This window comes from Rutilus rutilus, assembly GCF_951802725.1.
Source record: "Rutilus rutilus genome assembly, chromosome: 1".
NCBI classification, from domain to species: domain Eukaryota; kingdom Metazoa; phylum Chordata; class Actinopteri; order Cypriniformes; family Leuciscidae; genus Rutilus; species Rutilus rutilus.
Genome location: NC_140209.1, coordinates 64789878 through 64805563, shown reverse-complemented (window position 1 = coordinate 64805563; position 15686 = coordinate 64789878). Strand labels below are relative to the sequence as shown.

General features: G+C 36.6%; 2 protein-coding genes across 2 annotated transcripts in view; one reads left to right on the top strand and one right to left on the bottom strand.

Moving 5' to 3' along the window:
* Nucleotides 1-7893, top strand: part of otop2 (otopetrin 2) — a 36759-nt gene extending 28866 nt beyond the window's left edge. The window contains exons 3-9 of the mRNA XM_084422544.1: nucleotides 1438-1510; nucleotides 1977-2292; nucleotides 2946-3082; nucleotides 3162-3220; nucleotides 4258-4406; nucleotides 5490-6310; nucleotides 7394-7893. Of these exons, the coding sequence (XP_084278670.1) occupies nucleotides 1438-1510; nucleotides 1977-2292; nucleotides 2946-3082; nucleotides 3162-3220; nucleotides 4258-4406; nucleotides 5490-6310; nucleotides 7394-7564 (1726 nt within the window). The 3' untranslated portion in view covers nucleotides 7565-7893. The remainder of the gene's footprint in view (nucleotides 1-1437; nucleotides 1511-1976; nucleotides 2293-2945; nucleotides 3083-3161; nucleotides 3221-4257; nucleotides 4407-5489; nucleotides 6311-7393) is intronic.
* Nucleotides 7894-9075: 1182 nt separating this feature from the next.
* Nucleotides 9076-15686, bottom strand: part of hid1a (HID1 domain containing a) — a 30803-nt gene continuing 24192 nt past the window's right edge. The window contains exons 15-19 of the mRNA XM_084402228.1: nucleotides 15352-15497; nucleotides 15186-15275; nucleotides 11130-11221; nucleotides 10898-11056; nucleotides 9076-9688 (exon numbers count right to left, since the gene is read on the bottom strand). Of these exons, the coding sequence (XP_084258354.1) occupies nucleotides 9625-9688; nucleotides 10898-11056; nucleotides 11130-11221; nucleotides 15186-15275; nucleotides 15352-15497 (551 nt within the window). The 3' untranslated portion in view covers nucleotides 9076-9624. The remainder of the gene's footprint in view (nucleotides 9689-10897; nucleotides 11057-11129; nucleotides 11222-15185; nucleotides 15276-15351; nucleotides 15498-15686) is intronic.

The window sequence follows — 15686 nt, the reverse complement described above, 5'->3', positions numbered from 1 at the left end:
ATAATAATGCTGCTTTAAATACTCTCTTGTAAGTGCTTTTTGCTAATTTAATAAATGTATCTGCCAAATAGTCTTCAGCTTTTACACTGTAAAAAAAAGCTGCCGCATTAATTTTCTTTAAGTATAATCAAATTGGATGTTTAAGTCATTTCAACTTAAATTACATTAATCTGACTTAAATAAATTGAGTCAAGATTCAACTCAATTTATTTTATTTAAGTCAGATTAATGTAATTTAAGTAACTTTAAAAAACTATGAGCTAAATCAATGTAAAAACGGTAACACTTTACAATAAGGTTCATTAGTTAACATTAGTTAATGCATTAACTAACATGAACTAACAATGAGTAATACATTTGTTACAGTATTTATTAATCTTTGTTAATGTTAGTTCATAAAAATCCAGCTGTTCATTGTTTGTGCATGTTAGTTCACAGTGCATTAACTAATGCTAACAAATACAACTTTTGATTTTAATAATGTATTGGTAAATGTTGAAATTAATATTAACTAAGATTAATAAATGCATTCTTAGTTCATGTTAACTAATTAACCTTATTGTAAAGTGTTACCGTAAAAACATATGTTGTCATAACTTATTGCTCGCTTATTACGGTGTGTACCATGTTTACTCTTGAAATGCTGTGTTGCGGATCTACTAATATTGTTGCAAGTCGCTTTGAATAAAAGAGCCTGTTAAATGATTAATATATAAATGCCAACTACCTAAGCATGAATAATAATGCTGCTTTAAATATTGGTGCGTGGTGTTAACATTAATAATCGCCATTAATGCATAGCACTCATAGGTCACAAAAGAAACAGTGGCACAATTCATCTCAAATTGTATTCCTGTCCGCACAAATTTACAATGAAATTGGGTGAGGCTCAATATCGCACTGATCCGGAAAAGCAGAGTAAATAAAGGCTTAATATTTTGAAAACAGATATGGCTGGGGTAAATAAAAGCGTAATATTTGTTGATGACTCAAGGGTGAGGGTGTCTGATCAGAACTTCACGTTTCCTCCGTCACCAAACACACACACACACACACACACACACACTGAGAGAGTGGAGGTGGTACAGGTTGTGCTCTTGTTAAACACTGTTATCACAATAGCTGAGGGCCATTGGCTGGCACTGGTCCAGTGCAAGCAAAGGTAAATCTTTTTAGATTTCCAATATTGTCAAGTCAGATTTGAGGATGCAGGTCTCCTTCAGATGAGGGGCCGACGCAGGACTAGACGTAAGCGGAAGAAAGGGGAGGTGATTGGTTAGATGCGGGTTCAAGTATTTAAACAGCTCGAGGAAGCTAGACTTCTTCTAACTCTTTGGCTTGACAGCTGGTCTTCACACGCTTCATACTCCATACATCCAGAAGACTCTTTGCAACTTGGACTCAATTGCAACTTTACTTGTGTTTTCTTGTGGACAGCTCTTCTAACTCAATCAACATGTCGACCAAGGAAGACCTTGAAGCCATCGAGAACCAGATATCCACCATCCAAGTTAGTACTAATGATCGTGATTTTTACAGTAAAAATGCTTACGGTGAAAAACGATTAATTGGTTAACAGAAAGTTTCCGTGTTATATAGCCTATATACGGTGAATGACTGTGATAGATCAAACCGTACATTTAATTTACATTTTTACATTTTTTTACAGTAAAATATCGTTAAATTTACAGTTTTTGGAGGTGAAATGGAAAGTCACAGCATCATTTACAGTAATAAAAACGTAAATTGACATTCCCACAATTTCCACAAATGAATATTATATCGCATAATAAAATAACTTTTTTTACTGTAAATTTAAGTCTGCAAAACCTAAAATGTTGCTACCGTATTTTTTACTGTACATTTCTGACAGACTTTTTTTTTAACTGTAAATTTCTGACAGATGGGGGTTTTTTTACGGTAAATTTCTGACAGACGTTTTTTTTACCGTAAATTTAACAGATTTTTTTTTACAGTGCCATGGAGAGACGGCACTACACCACACCGGCCCGGGTCTTGCCCACGGCAAGTTAAAAACAGTAGAGAAGGGGCGAAACTGGGGATGGCTTCTGTCTGGGTTCATCTGCTTAAACATCCTCCTCCTGGGAATCGCCATCGTGAGCGGGAGTGTCTTCAACCAAATCCAGATCTCTTCTTCTCATCTCCTGATTTTCCTCATCTTACTCGTCATCCTCACCACCGTGTGGATGGTTTACTACAAAGTCCACACTTCTCGTTTGCACCGGGCGGTTCTCTACAAAGACAGTCATGCTGGACCGGTTTGGCTGAGAGGTACGAGTAACACTTCATTTGTACGATCAAATCCGGTTCTGACAAAATGGCTGCAAACTCAATTGAATTAAAGATTTCAGAAAGAACATTCGGGATGTTTTCACATCTACACTCAAACCAATATGTATTCAGACAAGGTCAACATCTCTCACATTATCACAGTTTACTCGCTATAGTTTAGAAAATGGTACTAAAATATGACTCAGAATCAGTTGATATTTCACTGGTTTTGTCCGACTGTCTCACAGATGAATTATGTTGAATATCTGTCAGCTGTTAAATTTAACTACACAATTAGATAATACCAGTTTAGATCAACCAGTTACCAAGCAATGCTTCATTTTGTTCAGTCTGTGTGTAAAAAGAGCATTAGCAATTAAAGAAAAAACACTTCAGCAAAACATGATCAGGTCAAAGTGTCTGAATCATTTTTAGTCCCAATGTGTATAAATGTTACTGGTAGTCACTGTATGAAGAGTTTTTGGTTTTTGGGGTATAATATGTCACAGTTTACTTTATTTTACATAAATGAACTATGGTGTCCTGCACACACTAGTAGAAAAAAAAGATCACAAATGATATCTGGTGTCTGAATAACTTTTGGTTGGACTGTACATTCTCAAGTGCTTATACTGTGCTTGTGTGTTCATCAGCTGGACTGGTTCTGTTTGGCGTCTGCAGTGTAATCATGGATATTTTCAAGATCATTTATTACGCGGGTCGAATGCACTGCGAATCGCCTGTGAAAATCGCCTTCCCTGTTGTGCAAGCTCTGTTTGTCATCGTCCAGGTATGAAGAACTTCTCCTGCTCTTTTTAGGTTATTCATTCTTGTGTTTATAGATCATTTAAATATACTCTATATTCCAGACGTACGTCCTCTGGGTCCACGCCAAAGACTGCGTACAGATACAGCAGATCATCACACGGTGAGTCCTTGCACTGGAACAAAATTACTTTTTTTACTTGATAAAATCCTAGTAACAATTTTTTAACACGTTTATAAACATAAATGTTACTGCCACTGCTCTGTATAACCTGTTATTATCACGTAAAACATCGAACTTAACATTCATTTGACATTTAATTGAAGTAATTAAGTAAATATTACTTAATTATATTTAATTTCACATATAGAATTAAGTAACATCTACTTAACTAAGTTAAGTCAATTTAACAAAATTAACTTTTTACTCAAACAATATAACACTGAATTAAACCACACTTTTAAAGTGTATGCTTTACTTAGAAACATCTAAAGTAAATAATACAATAGATATTGTATAAACTCCATACTGTATCTACATAATAGAAGTAACATGGCACTTGACAACAGAGACCTAACCCTACTTGGTACACAATGACGATAACATTCGATAGATCGTTTTTGAGTATCAACCTTATTAATTATTCATGCCCCAGTGCATGATGGGAACACTTGTATTAGAAAAGTTGAGTTGGTTTTACTTCATTTTATATCGTTGATATTTACGCTTTAATGATAAGCTTGAATTGAGTACAAATATAGGATTTACTTCGTTTTTTTTTTCTTTTCTTTTTTTTTTCTGAACTTACATTTTTTCATGTAGAAATTACATTAGTTTCTTTCCGTAGCATTTCCTTTCATTTTTTATCAGTGTGGTTTCAAGAGAATGTTTGGGTTGTTATATGGTTTAGTCATTTTATTTCCTTGTCTTTTGCCACCTTGACCTCATGGTGTAGTCAGGAAGGAAAATTAATGGGAAATTCGGACAAATGTAGGCAAATGATCACACCCTTTCAGATCCGTGAAGGAAACGATCTGTTTGTAATCGACACTTCAAGCCCATTGACTGTAGAGTTGTGTGAAGCAATGAGCACACATCTTAAAGTTAGCTCAAGGAAATGTTTGGTTTTGATAGGACACCTACTCATGTATGCTTCTAGTGTTACTGTATAGTGATATTTACTCTCTCTCTTGTTGTAGATGTGGCCTGATGTTGACCTTGTCCACGAACCTCATGGTGTGGATGATGGCTGTGACTGAAGAGTCGCTCCATCAAACAGTGGCTCCAATGGACCCTTCGTACAACGGTTCCTCAAACAGCGGCCACAGCTTCAACGGCACCATACAAGGTGCTTGACGTGCACACTTTTGAGACTTGCGTGATTATACATCCAAAGTACACTGAAAAACAAATTCCGTTAAATTTACGGTAAAAAAAAAACGTCTACCAGAAATTTTACCGTAAAAAATACGGTAGCAGCATTTTAGGTTTTACAGACTTGACTTAAATTTACAGTAAAAAAACGTATTTAATTATCTGATATAATGTTAATTTACCGACATATTGAAGTGCTAATATCTGTTTTGGATCATTGTAATACACTGACAACCACCAATCACAGCGGTGATGAGAGTCACATGATCAATCGAAGCTCATCTCAAGCTGAGAAAATTAATATTAATATATAGAAGCTGCACAGTGTTATTCACACAAACACTAAACACCATCATGGAGTAAACATTCATTTAACGACATTAAATGCAGTTTAAAACTATTTCGAAAAAGTTATTTCAACAAAAATACGCAGACACAAAAAGTGTCACGCAGGGAATTGTGAGAATGTCAATTTACGTTTTTTTCACTGTAAATTATACAATGATTTGTTCTTTTTCACGTCCAAAAATGGTACATTTTATGCTATTGTACTATAAAATTTACAGTTAGATCTATTACAGTTATTCACCGTATATATAGTACGGAAACTTTGTTAACTAATTAACAGTTTTTCACCGTAGCACTTTCTTTTTTTTTTTCTTTTTTTTTACCATTAAATTACAATCATTTCAGTTTGTCATTAGCAAAGTTGCAATTCCCAATCAAACCTCATTCCTTGCCCAGACAGCAACATAGTGTCGGCCCAGATCCGGCCCACATCCGGTTACGCGTTGAATCCAATGTGGGCCGGATCTGGGCCGACTGTCTGATTGATATGCTTAATTTTTGGCTTTCAGGTGCAAGTACACTTTTAGTAAGGATCCTACGCACAGTTTTATAAATGAGACCCCTGATCCGGCCCACATCCGGCATACGCATGAAATCCACATTTAGCGGATGTGGGCCCGGCCGGATCTGGGCTGACTGTCTGATTGATATGCTTAATTTGGCTATATGTAGAGCATCTCTTTGACGTTCTCTGTTGACTTTCTTTCAGGTCGTGCTAAAGACAGCGAATGCCAGTGTAGCCATGACATGTGTGATGTTTTCGAGAAGGGCTTTTACTACCTGTACCCCTTCAACATCGAGTACAGCCTCTTCGCCTCCGCCTTGGCCTACGTCATGTGGAAGAACGTGGGCCGGCAGATGGACGAGCACCACAGTCTCAAGCTGCGCTTCAGCCCGTGGGACGTCCTCGTCGGGCCAGTGGCGGGTCTGATCATCCTAGTGGCGGGTCTGGCGACATTCGTGGTTTACGAGGTGGATGTGGCCAAAGGAGACCCGCAAAAGACTGAGAAAGCGTTAATAATGCATTACATCATGAACATAGTCGCTATCCTTCTCATGTCCATCACATGTCTAATCGGCTGTGTGATTTTCCGCATGGATAAGAGGGAGCAAGTGTCGGGGAAGAACCCAACGAGGAGTCTGGATGTCGGGCTTCTCGTGGGAGCCTCTCTAGGACAGTTCCTCATTTGTTATTTTATAATAGTCGCGGTTCTGGCTTCAGGGCACATGGGGAACACAAACGGGCTCAACCTGGCCTGCGCTGTCCTGACCGTGATCCAGTTGTGTCTGCAGAACGCTTTCCTCATCAAGGGCCTCCACCGGGAGCCGTTCAACGAGACGGAGGCGGAGACGAGCACCGTGTTCGCCAACGTCATGGCCGTGAGAGAGAGAGACCCGGAGAGGAGGAGCAGCTCGATCGTCCCGGCTCACACGCTCCCCATCCCGCTGGGGATCCTTCAGGGTCGCCTCTCCTGGAAGAGGAGGATCATTAAGGAGATCTGCGCATTCCTGTTGTTGTGCAACGTCATTGTGAGTATCTGACCCTTGATGCTTTTTATTGAGTTAAGGTCTTGCACACTGAGTCCGAAATTTGCGCACGTTAAAAAACAAATACGACCTCAATCGCGTTTACACACTGCCTCCGAATCTTCATCCGTCATAAACAAATTCGGATCGGGTTCAATTATCCGTAGCAAGCGTTTTGAGAGGCGTTTTGACAATTCAGAGCCACCGGATGACGAATACGAAAAGATTTCCTATTACATTATTATTTATTTGTTACACAAAGCTTAAAATTAGGCCATTTACAGCTGGTATTAAGATGCGTTTTGGTCGATCGGATCACAAGTGGACGACGCTAAATACAGGTGTTAACGGGGTCTAAAACGTGTTGAGCTTGTCCACTTTCCACCTCTTCCAGAGAGAGTTGAAAACCCATCTGACTGGATTGCTTTCGTAGTGTAAACACTCACGGGGTCGAATGTGTTTGAACAGCCACAAAAGATCGTCTACTTTTCTCCTACTGCCATAATGCGTGAACATTATGAGAAGAACTCTAGCCACACGGGGTTTAAACTTTGAAAGCTGAAGACCCAAGTTTGTTTTGAAGATGAAAAATGTACCAAGCACAATGTTCTCTCATCATTCCTGATTTCTAACACACACTCACAGCGTTCGGCTGGTCTTGTGTCTGTCAGAGCAGAAACTAAAGCTGATGTTCTCCATGTGTATTTCGTCTTCTCTGGACGCGTTCATATGTAAATTCGACCCTCCCCTCGAAGAAATCAGGACAGAAGTGTTTGAAAGTGGACAAAAGAGACACCAGGTGTAAACGGGAATGTGTCTCTCTCGTCCACTTGCGATCCGATCGACCAGAACGCATCTTAATACCAGGTGTAAACAGCCTAAAAACCAAAATAACAAATGTTAGTGCCTTAGAAGAAGCTGGAGGTGGAGAAATCAATGGTTTTACTCTCCATTTTTGTCTTATTTGCCTTAATTTTGACAGGCCTGCATTAAAATTAGGAGTTCTGAATAGTCTTTTGTGTCTTTAAAACATCAGTCAGACCAGTTTTAAATTGTAATTCTGTGCGTTGCGTGTGTGTTTTGCAGCTGTGGATCATGCCGGCCTTCGGAGCCCGGCCTCAGTTCGACAACACCGTCGGATCGGACGTTTACGAGTTTCAAACGTGGGCAGCCGTGGTGAACATCGGGATGCCGTTCGGGATCTTCTACCGTTTGCACTCAGTGGCCAGTCTGTTCGAGGTCTGCCTCACCTCGTAAACCAGCGGACCACTTATGAACTGTACGCGCTTATGCACATTGTAATATATATATATATGTATTTTTTTTAAAGTATATTTTTGTTTAGTTGAAAGTGAAATTTTGTACATTTTTATTGGATAGTGAGTTAGTGTGAGTGTGTGTGTGGAGATCTTAGACCATGTTCAACTGAAAGCCTTTTTTAATATATTGTGAATACATATGTTCTGAGATATGGCCCCTGTTACAGGTGACTGCAGTGAAATCCTTGGGAATTAATCCCGGAAATCTTGTCCTCTCATTCCCAGTTTCTGTTTATTCTGGTCACTATGTAGGCTACCCAGATTAAAATGAGCACACATATTGCTGTACTCCCCCTGTTTTACTGATGCTCTCCTTCATTATGAATAAATTAAGTCAAATAACGTGACACAGTGAGAAGCGTGTTTTTTGTTGTTGTTGTATCCTCTCAATATATTGGGACAAATTTTGCACAAATACACAAACATTAAAACACATGTCTTGATCTGCGCCACAAGCTCTCTTATAAATACTGCCACAAATCAAGAGCAACATTCGGGTTACAGTTATCGGCACTTTAAACAACATGATGAACATATGCAGAAATTCAAAAACCACAAGCTAATCTTTCTATTTGATTGTTTATCATATTTTTTTCATATCTGTAGCCAGTAGTTCCACTTCAAACATCAAGCGATATTTACACGATCTCAATAGCAAAACTGATATGCAGACAAAAATAGAGATATTGATATACCATCAAACAACTGCTTTATAATACTTTGGAAACAACATTTTTTTTGTGAGTCAAAAGTTTTGGATCAGTTAATATTTTGTATGTTTTTAAAAGAAGTCTCTTCTGCTCATCAAGGCTGCATTTATTTGATCAAAAATACAAAAAATAAAATAAAATAAAATTTTTAAATATATTAAAATAGAAAAGTTAAGCTCAAGAAACATTAATGATTAATATCAGTTGAAAACAGTTGTGTAAAAATGTTTTCAAGTTTTTTGATGAATAGAAAGTTCAAAAGAACAGCATTTATCAGAAATATAATCTTTTGTAACATTATAAATGTCTAACTTTTGATCAATTTAATTCATCCTTGATGAATAAAAGTATTGATTTCTTTTCTTTCCCCCAAAAAATAAAATAGAAATTCTTACTGATCCCAAACTTTTGAAGGTTAGTGTTTAATGTTACAAAAGCTTTCTATTTCAGATAAATGCTGTTCTTTTGAACTTTATATTCATCAAATAATGCTGAAATAAAAATGTAAATAACTGTTTTCAACATTGATAATAATCATAAATGTTTCTTGAGCATCAAATCATCATATTAGAATGATTTCTGAAGGATCATGTGACACTGAAGACTGGAGTAATGATGCATAAAATATACTTTACTATATATTCACAAAGAAAACAGCTGTTTTACATTCTAATAATATATATATTTTTCAATCAAATAAATGCAGCCTTGGTGAGCAGAAGAGACTTCTTTTAAAAACATTAAAAATCTTCCCGATCCAAAACGTTTGACTGGTAGTGTGTGTGAATCCTGGTGGAATTCATCTAAACCAGCTTTTGATTTTTCTTCCAGTTATTCTTCATCCCAGACTTGACTAATAGTGAAAATTGGGAGTAATGTAATACATATGCATGTTCCAACAAGTAACAAAAAATGAGGATTCAGCAATATCACCCTCTTGTGGTGATATTAATACAATCCAAAGGTCTTTGTCAATGCTTGATAACTTCTAAAAGCTTCCTAGAAATTATTCACAAGTTTTTTTTCGATACTATAAATAGCATTCCTTCTTATAATAAGCACTTTATTCCTATAAAAAGCACAGTGAGAGAGAGTTTCACATGTCTGGGCTGCTGAACACAGTATGCTTGTACTATGGAGCGATGGTTTATATATAGAGGTGTGCCAGCCAACCAGCGCTGGCGGGTCGACTGGCAGCTTTAGTGGCGTCTCACAGTTCTCTGGGGAACGGGAACGGGTTAAAGCGAAAGGACAAGGCCAGGTGAGGTCTCAGTGTCACGGATCATCTCTACATCCTCTGGATCTCGAAGAGACGCACGTCGGTGTCGTACCAGATCGGAGGATCCACGTTACTGGAGCGACAGGAGAAACCATGTTAAACTCACCAGAGTATTACAGTCACACATATATCCAGCACTGTTTCTTACTCCAGAGATCAACAGAAAGAAATGTACCCTCTAATAAAATAATACAATTAAATTATATTTAAAAAATAATAAAATAAAATAAAAATTATTGACATTTTAAAAAAATTACATTTTTTTTTAATAAAATTACTTAAACAAAAAATACAATTACAATTATTTATTAAAAAATTAAAAAAAAATTAAATTAAATAAAATAAAAAAGTTATATTTTTAAAATAAAATACAAATTAAATAAGTAAAATACAAATTAAAATTGAATAAAATGTATTAAAAAATATATATATATTAAATTAAATAAAATAAAAAAATAAATATATTTTTTAAATAAAATAAAAAACAAAATAAAATAACAAATAAAATACAAATTTAATTTAATAAAAAAATTATTAAATAAAATTAGATAAAAAATGTAATATATTTTTCAATAAAATAAAATTTAAATAAAATTACAAATAAAATACAAATAAAATTTAATAATAATAAAAACAAAATTACACATATATATATATATATATATATATAGAGAGAGAGAGAGAGAGAGAGAGAGAGAGTATTTTTATTTATTTCTTTTAAGGAGCATTATTTCGAGGTGAAGTGTGACCTGACCAAACCAAAACTGTGTCAAATACAATTTTATGCTAAGAGTCGGGCAAAAACACATTGATTCACATTAAGGCACATTGTGCTAGTCTCTTTAAATCGAACATATTACTTAATAACAGAATATTCTGTTTGAAATAATGTAGAGCGGGATTTGATTTAATCTGTCGGGACTGCATTGGACATGTTAGGGGTGAAACAAGCTATGATATTTGTATATTACTTTATATTCATGTGCATTCATTGTATATCATTCTAGATTTTATGATCTCGCCACTGTCGCCTCTGGCTTGCTAAATATTCATCAATATTATTGATCTGACTGCAGTGACGCTGCTACATGAGAACTGAGATGAGCTGGACGATGACATCACGGTTTTCTCCAGAACTGCTTTATAGATGAAATAAACTCATTTAATAATTGATCTTTACAACGGAGCTGAATCAACACTGAGTAACTTCAGCTGAACAATGGCACTGTTTTCTTGTAGAGCTGAAACAAACTCTGATTGAATCTTCATCTGTCATACTAACCGCAAGTAAATGACTCCCCACATGTACGTGCGAAACCACATGGCGGTTCCCGCATTGGCCTGGTATTTCCGGATGAGAATGGGATGGGGAACGGGAAGCAGACCCACTAGAGTGCCATGCTGAAGAAACTTCAGGATCTCCGATTCATCCGTCAGACCCCTGATGCAAGAAACACGCCGTCATATTTCACATCAGACCACATGCAGCGATCAGTGACTGACTCTCCTCTTACTTGTCAATGCAGATCTTCTCCACCTGTGGCACCAGCACTTGCAGCAAGCGCATGATGGTTTGCAGTGGGAGTTTACTCTTCCAGGACAGGACCTGATGTGAGTGCAAATCAAGTTAAAATGGTTAAACGATAATATCAAATAAATATGATCAAAACAAATGAATTATTATTAATTTAACTGTTAATGGCATATGTATACTTCTTTCCACTCCCTTTCGAGCAACTATTATTAGTCTAAATAATGTATGTGGATATGTGTATCAATATTGTAATGTGTGTGTGTGTACAGGTACACATGTGTATATGTGTATGTGTATGTATATGTGTATAGTTATTATTTGTAATGTATATGTGTGTATATATGTGTATATGTATGTGTATATGTGTGTATGTATGTATATATACAGTCATGGTCAAAATTGATGGCACCCCTGATAAATATGATAAAAAATGGCTGTAAAAAATAAATCTGCATTGTTTATCCTTTTGATCTTTCATTCAAAAAATTCTCAAAAATCTAACCTTTCATTGAAGTAAAAGAACTGAAAGTGGGGGTAAATCACATTATAAAATAAATGTTTTTCTCCAAAACATGCTGGCCATAATTATTGGCTCCCTGTTATTAAATACTTCTTGCAACCTCCTTTTGCCAAGATAACAGATCTGAGTCTTCTCCTATAATGCCTGATGAGTTTGGAGAACACCTGACAAGAGATCAGAGACCATTCCTCCATACAGAATCTCTCCAGATCCTTCAGATTCACAAGTTCATGTTGGTGCTTCTTCTCTTCAGTTCACCCCACTCGTCAGGTCAGGGGACTGGGACGGTCATGGCAGAAGCTTCATTTTGTGCTCAGTTACCCATTTTTGTGTTGATTTTGATGTTTGTTTTGGACTGTTGTCCTGATGGAAGATCCAACCACGGCCCATTATAAGATTTCTAGCAGAGTCCGTCAGGTTTTGGTTTTTTATCTGTTGGTATTTGCTAGAATCCATAATACCATGTATCTGAACAAGATGTCCAGGACCTCCAGCAAATAAATAGGCCCACAACATATAAGATCCAGCAGTATATTTAACCGTAGGCATGGGGTACTCTTCATCCCTGTTTGCACCAAACACATCTGCTGGGTTTGCTGCCAAAAAGCCCTTTTTTTTCATTTTATCTGACCATAGAATCCAGTCCCTTTTGAAGATCCAGTCGTGTCTGACAACTGAATATGCTGGAGTTTATTTTTGGAGGAGCGAGGAGGATTTTTCTTGAAACCCTCCCAACAACATGTGGGGATGTAGGGGTTGTTTGATAAAATTTTTTTAGGCTTTCTGACCCCAAGACTCAACTAATCTCTGCAATTCTCCATCTGTGATCCTTGAAGAGTCTTCGGCCACTCAAACAATCCTCCTCACCGTCCATTAAGACAATATAGACACACGTCCTCTTCCTGGCAGATTCGTAACATCTTTAGTTGATTATAACTTCTTAATTATTGCCCTGATGGTCAAAATGGGGATTTTCAATTCTTTAGATATTTTCTTACAGCCACTTTCTATTTTGTGAAGCTCAACAATCTTTTGCTGCACATCAGAACTATATTCTTTGGTTTTACTCATTGTGATGAATGATTTAGGGAATTTGGCCTTTGTGTTTCCTCATATTTAAACTCCTATGAAACAAGAAGTCATAGCTGGACAATTTCATGTTCCTAGTCCCCCTGGTGTGCTAAAAAAGGTAAATATTAATGGGAATATACTTCAGAGATATTTTTCTCATAAAAAATTCTAGGGGTGCCAACAATTATGGACAGCGTGTTTTGGAGAAAAACATTTATTTCATAATGTGATTTACCCCCCAATTTCAATTCTTTTACTTCAATGAAAGGTTAGAATTTTTCGAATTTTTTGAAGGAAAGATCAAAAGGATAAACAATGCAGATTTATTTTTTACAGCCATTTTTTATCATATTTATCAGGGGTGCCATCAATTTTGACCACCACTGTATATGTGTATATGTATGTATGTGAGTATCTATGTGTATATATGTATATGTGTGTATATGGGAGATAAACTGTGCTATGTTTTTTTATATTGTGTTAATATATATATATATATATTTTTTGCTCGAAATAAACTTCAATCAAATCAAATAAAAAAAATGTACATCCGAGTGCAACGGGTTTTCGACAAATAAAAAAATCTGAGGCGGTGACTGTGCACCTGTTGCTGATTGGATGTTGAGATGTGGATGTTGAGGTTTTAGGGGCGGACATAAGTTATGATATTTTGAATATAAATGAAAACAATTTTTTAAACAAACAGCTTAATGTTTATTGTGATGTCTTATTAAAACATGCATAACATGTTCTGTTATATAACGACAAAACAAAACAAAAATTAAAACAAAAACAAAACAATAATTCCTGCAGCCAGTAAAGCTGCCAGTGTGTGTTCTGCACATCTGATGTCAAATGAAAATACTAAATACTTTTTGCATTTTGTTTTCAATGGGGAGTGTTATGTGCTTTTAGACAAACTGAACCAAACAAGTTTAAGCCAATATAAAACCATGAGTTTTGATTACACCAATATAAACATTCACTTCAAGTAAATGACATGGTGGTTTCATATTTTTCAGGGTGGTGAAATGTGGGTTGCTGAAACAAACAGACAAAAAAATACCAAATCATCAATTCTTTCTATGAGGAAGAGGAAATTAAATGCTAACCAAAAGAAACGGAAAAACTGATGATATGGCAAATGTGCCGCAGAACCTTATTTAACAAACTGCTCATGAAACATGTTACACATTGTACTTGCCCAAGTAAAGAATAATTGACTCAGAGCCATTGAATTATTAGAAAAATAATGCACACGCTCTTGTGTAGGACTACTTTATCTGTGCGTTTACTGGAAAATAACTGCACATCTTAGTATGTTCGTCAACCAATCAGAATCAAACATTCAACAGCCCCGTGGTATAATCAATGTTATTAACCGGTTAAATATGCAAATGAGAAGATTATTCCATAAACATGAAATAAGATGATTATGTTAAAGTAACTAAGATCACCCAAAATGGAAAACTCTGCTATTATTTACTCACTCTATTGTTGTTACAAACATCTATGCGGTTAGTTTCCCATGAAAACACAAAGGAAACAACATTTGAAGAATCTTTATTTAGACGCGTCTTTCAAACTGTTCCTTTTGTGTTCACTGAAACATACAGGTTTGGAATAACGTGAAGGGCACGTAAAAATAAATAAATAAATAAAACAAGTAATAATATTAATTTCTGGGCGAATGGTTTCTTTAAAAGGGATAGATGCACTTTTATGGACTTACAGAACAGAAAGAGCAATCCACTGCCATTATAAAGCTTGGAAGAGCCAGGACATTTTTTTACATAATCTGATTGTATTCGTCTGAAAGAACAATAGGCGCGTTTCCATTATAGATTTGCGCAAAACTTTTGTGATTTTTTTCTAAATGTCGACAAAAAACTATTGCGAAATGACGCCGTTTCCATTAACCGATGTTAATGCACCTCATGCGAGCGTAAAACCATTTTTTGCGATAAATGGGAGTTTTTGCGAAAATTACGTTTCCATTGGGCGTATTTTCAATTCGCAATTTCAATTTGCGCAATTTGAAGGGTAATGGAAACACAGCTAATGTCATATATACCTAGGATGAGTAAATCATGGGCTAATTTTCATTTTTGGGTGAACTATCCCTTTAACTCAGGGGTTAAAAATGACTCTTGCCAAACAATTTCCAGTTTAAAATCATTCGTAAGGACAACTGTCGCCTTTTTCACCTTTGTTGTCATTGGCTTTTGGCTTGCTTAGTTGGGGACAAAAGAGTTCCCTTTCAAAAGAGACCAAAACCATGCATTTACTCCAAATGGTTCAAGAACAGCATGCAATTTATTTTGGGTATGCCTTTTTTTTTTAGGCGTTTTATAGGATTTTTTAAACAATCTGCGCTATATAAATAAAGGTGACTTGACTTGACTGGACTAATCCTAAAGGCAGTGTTGATGAAGGTTTTCTCACCCAGTCGGGTTTGGGATTCCAGTGGCTGACGGATGATGAAGAGCTGGACAGACGTCTCCTCGCCATCTCTGCCTCGGTGTAGAAGACATCCTAGCAAGAGAATCACTGTTATCACCTGCGTTTGAAGAGCGAGTAGTGAACGTGACGGTGCGTCGGCTCCTCTGACCTCAGTGTCTCGTCCTGAGATGGACTCGGTGTCGCTGGTTCCCGCCGCAGCGCTGTGTTCAGGGGTTTGTGGGTATTCGGCCTGCGGCACTGCTATCATAGTGCCGTCTTCTGAAACCTGGGACTTCTCCGTCAGTTTATCGATGTCTGAAGAGAGTTAGCCTGTCTTAAATGAAGTGCCACTATCTCATGGTCTTCACTCACACCAGTGTTGGGGGATGTTACTTGTAGGCTACGTTTACACGATGACGATACGCTTTAAATGGAGAAGTTTAACCTCTGAGTTTTCCGCATACGGACGACACCATTGTCAAAACGATCCCCGCTCACACGGAT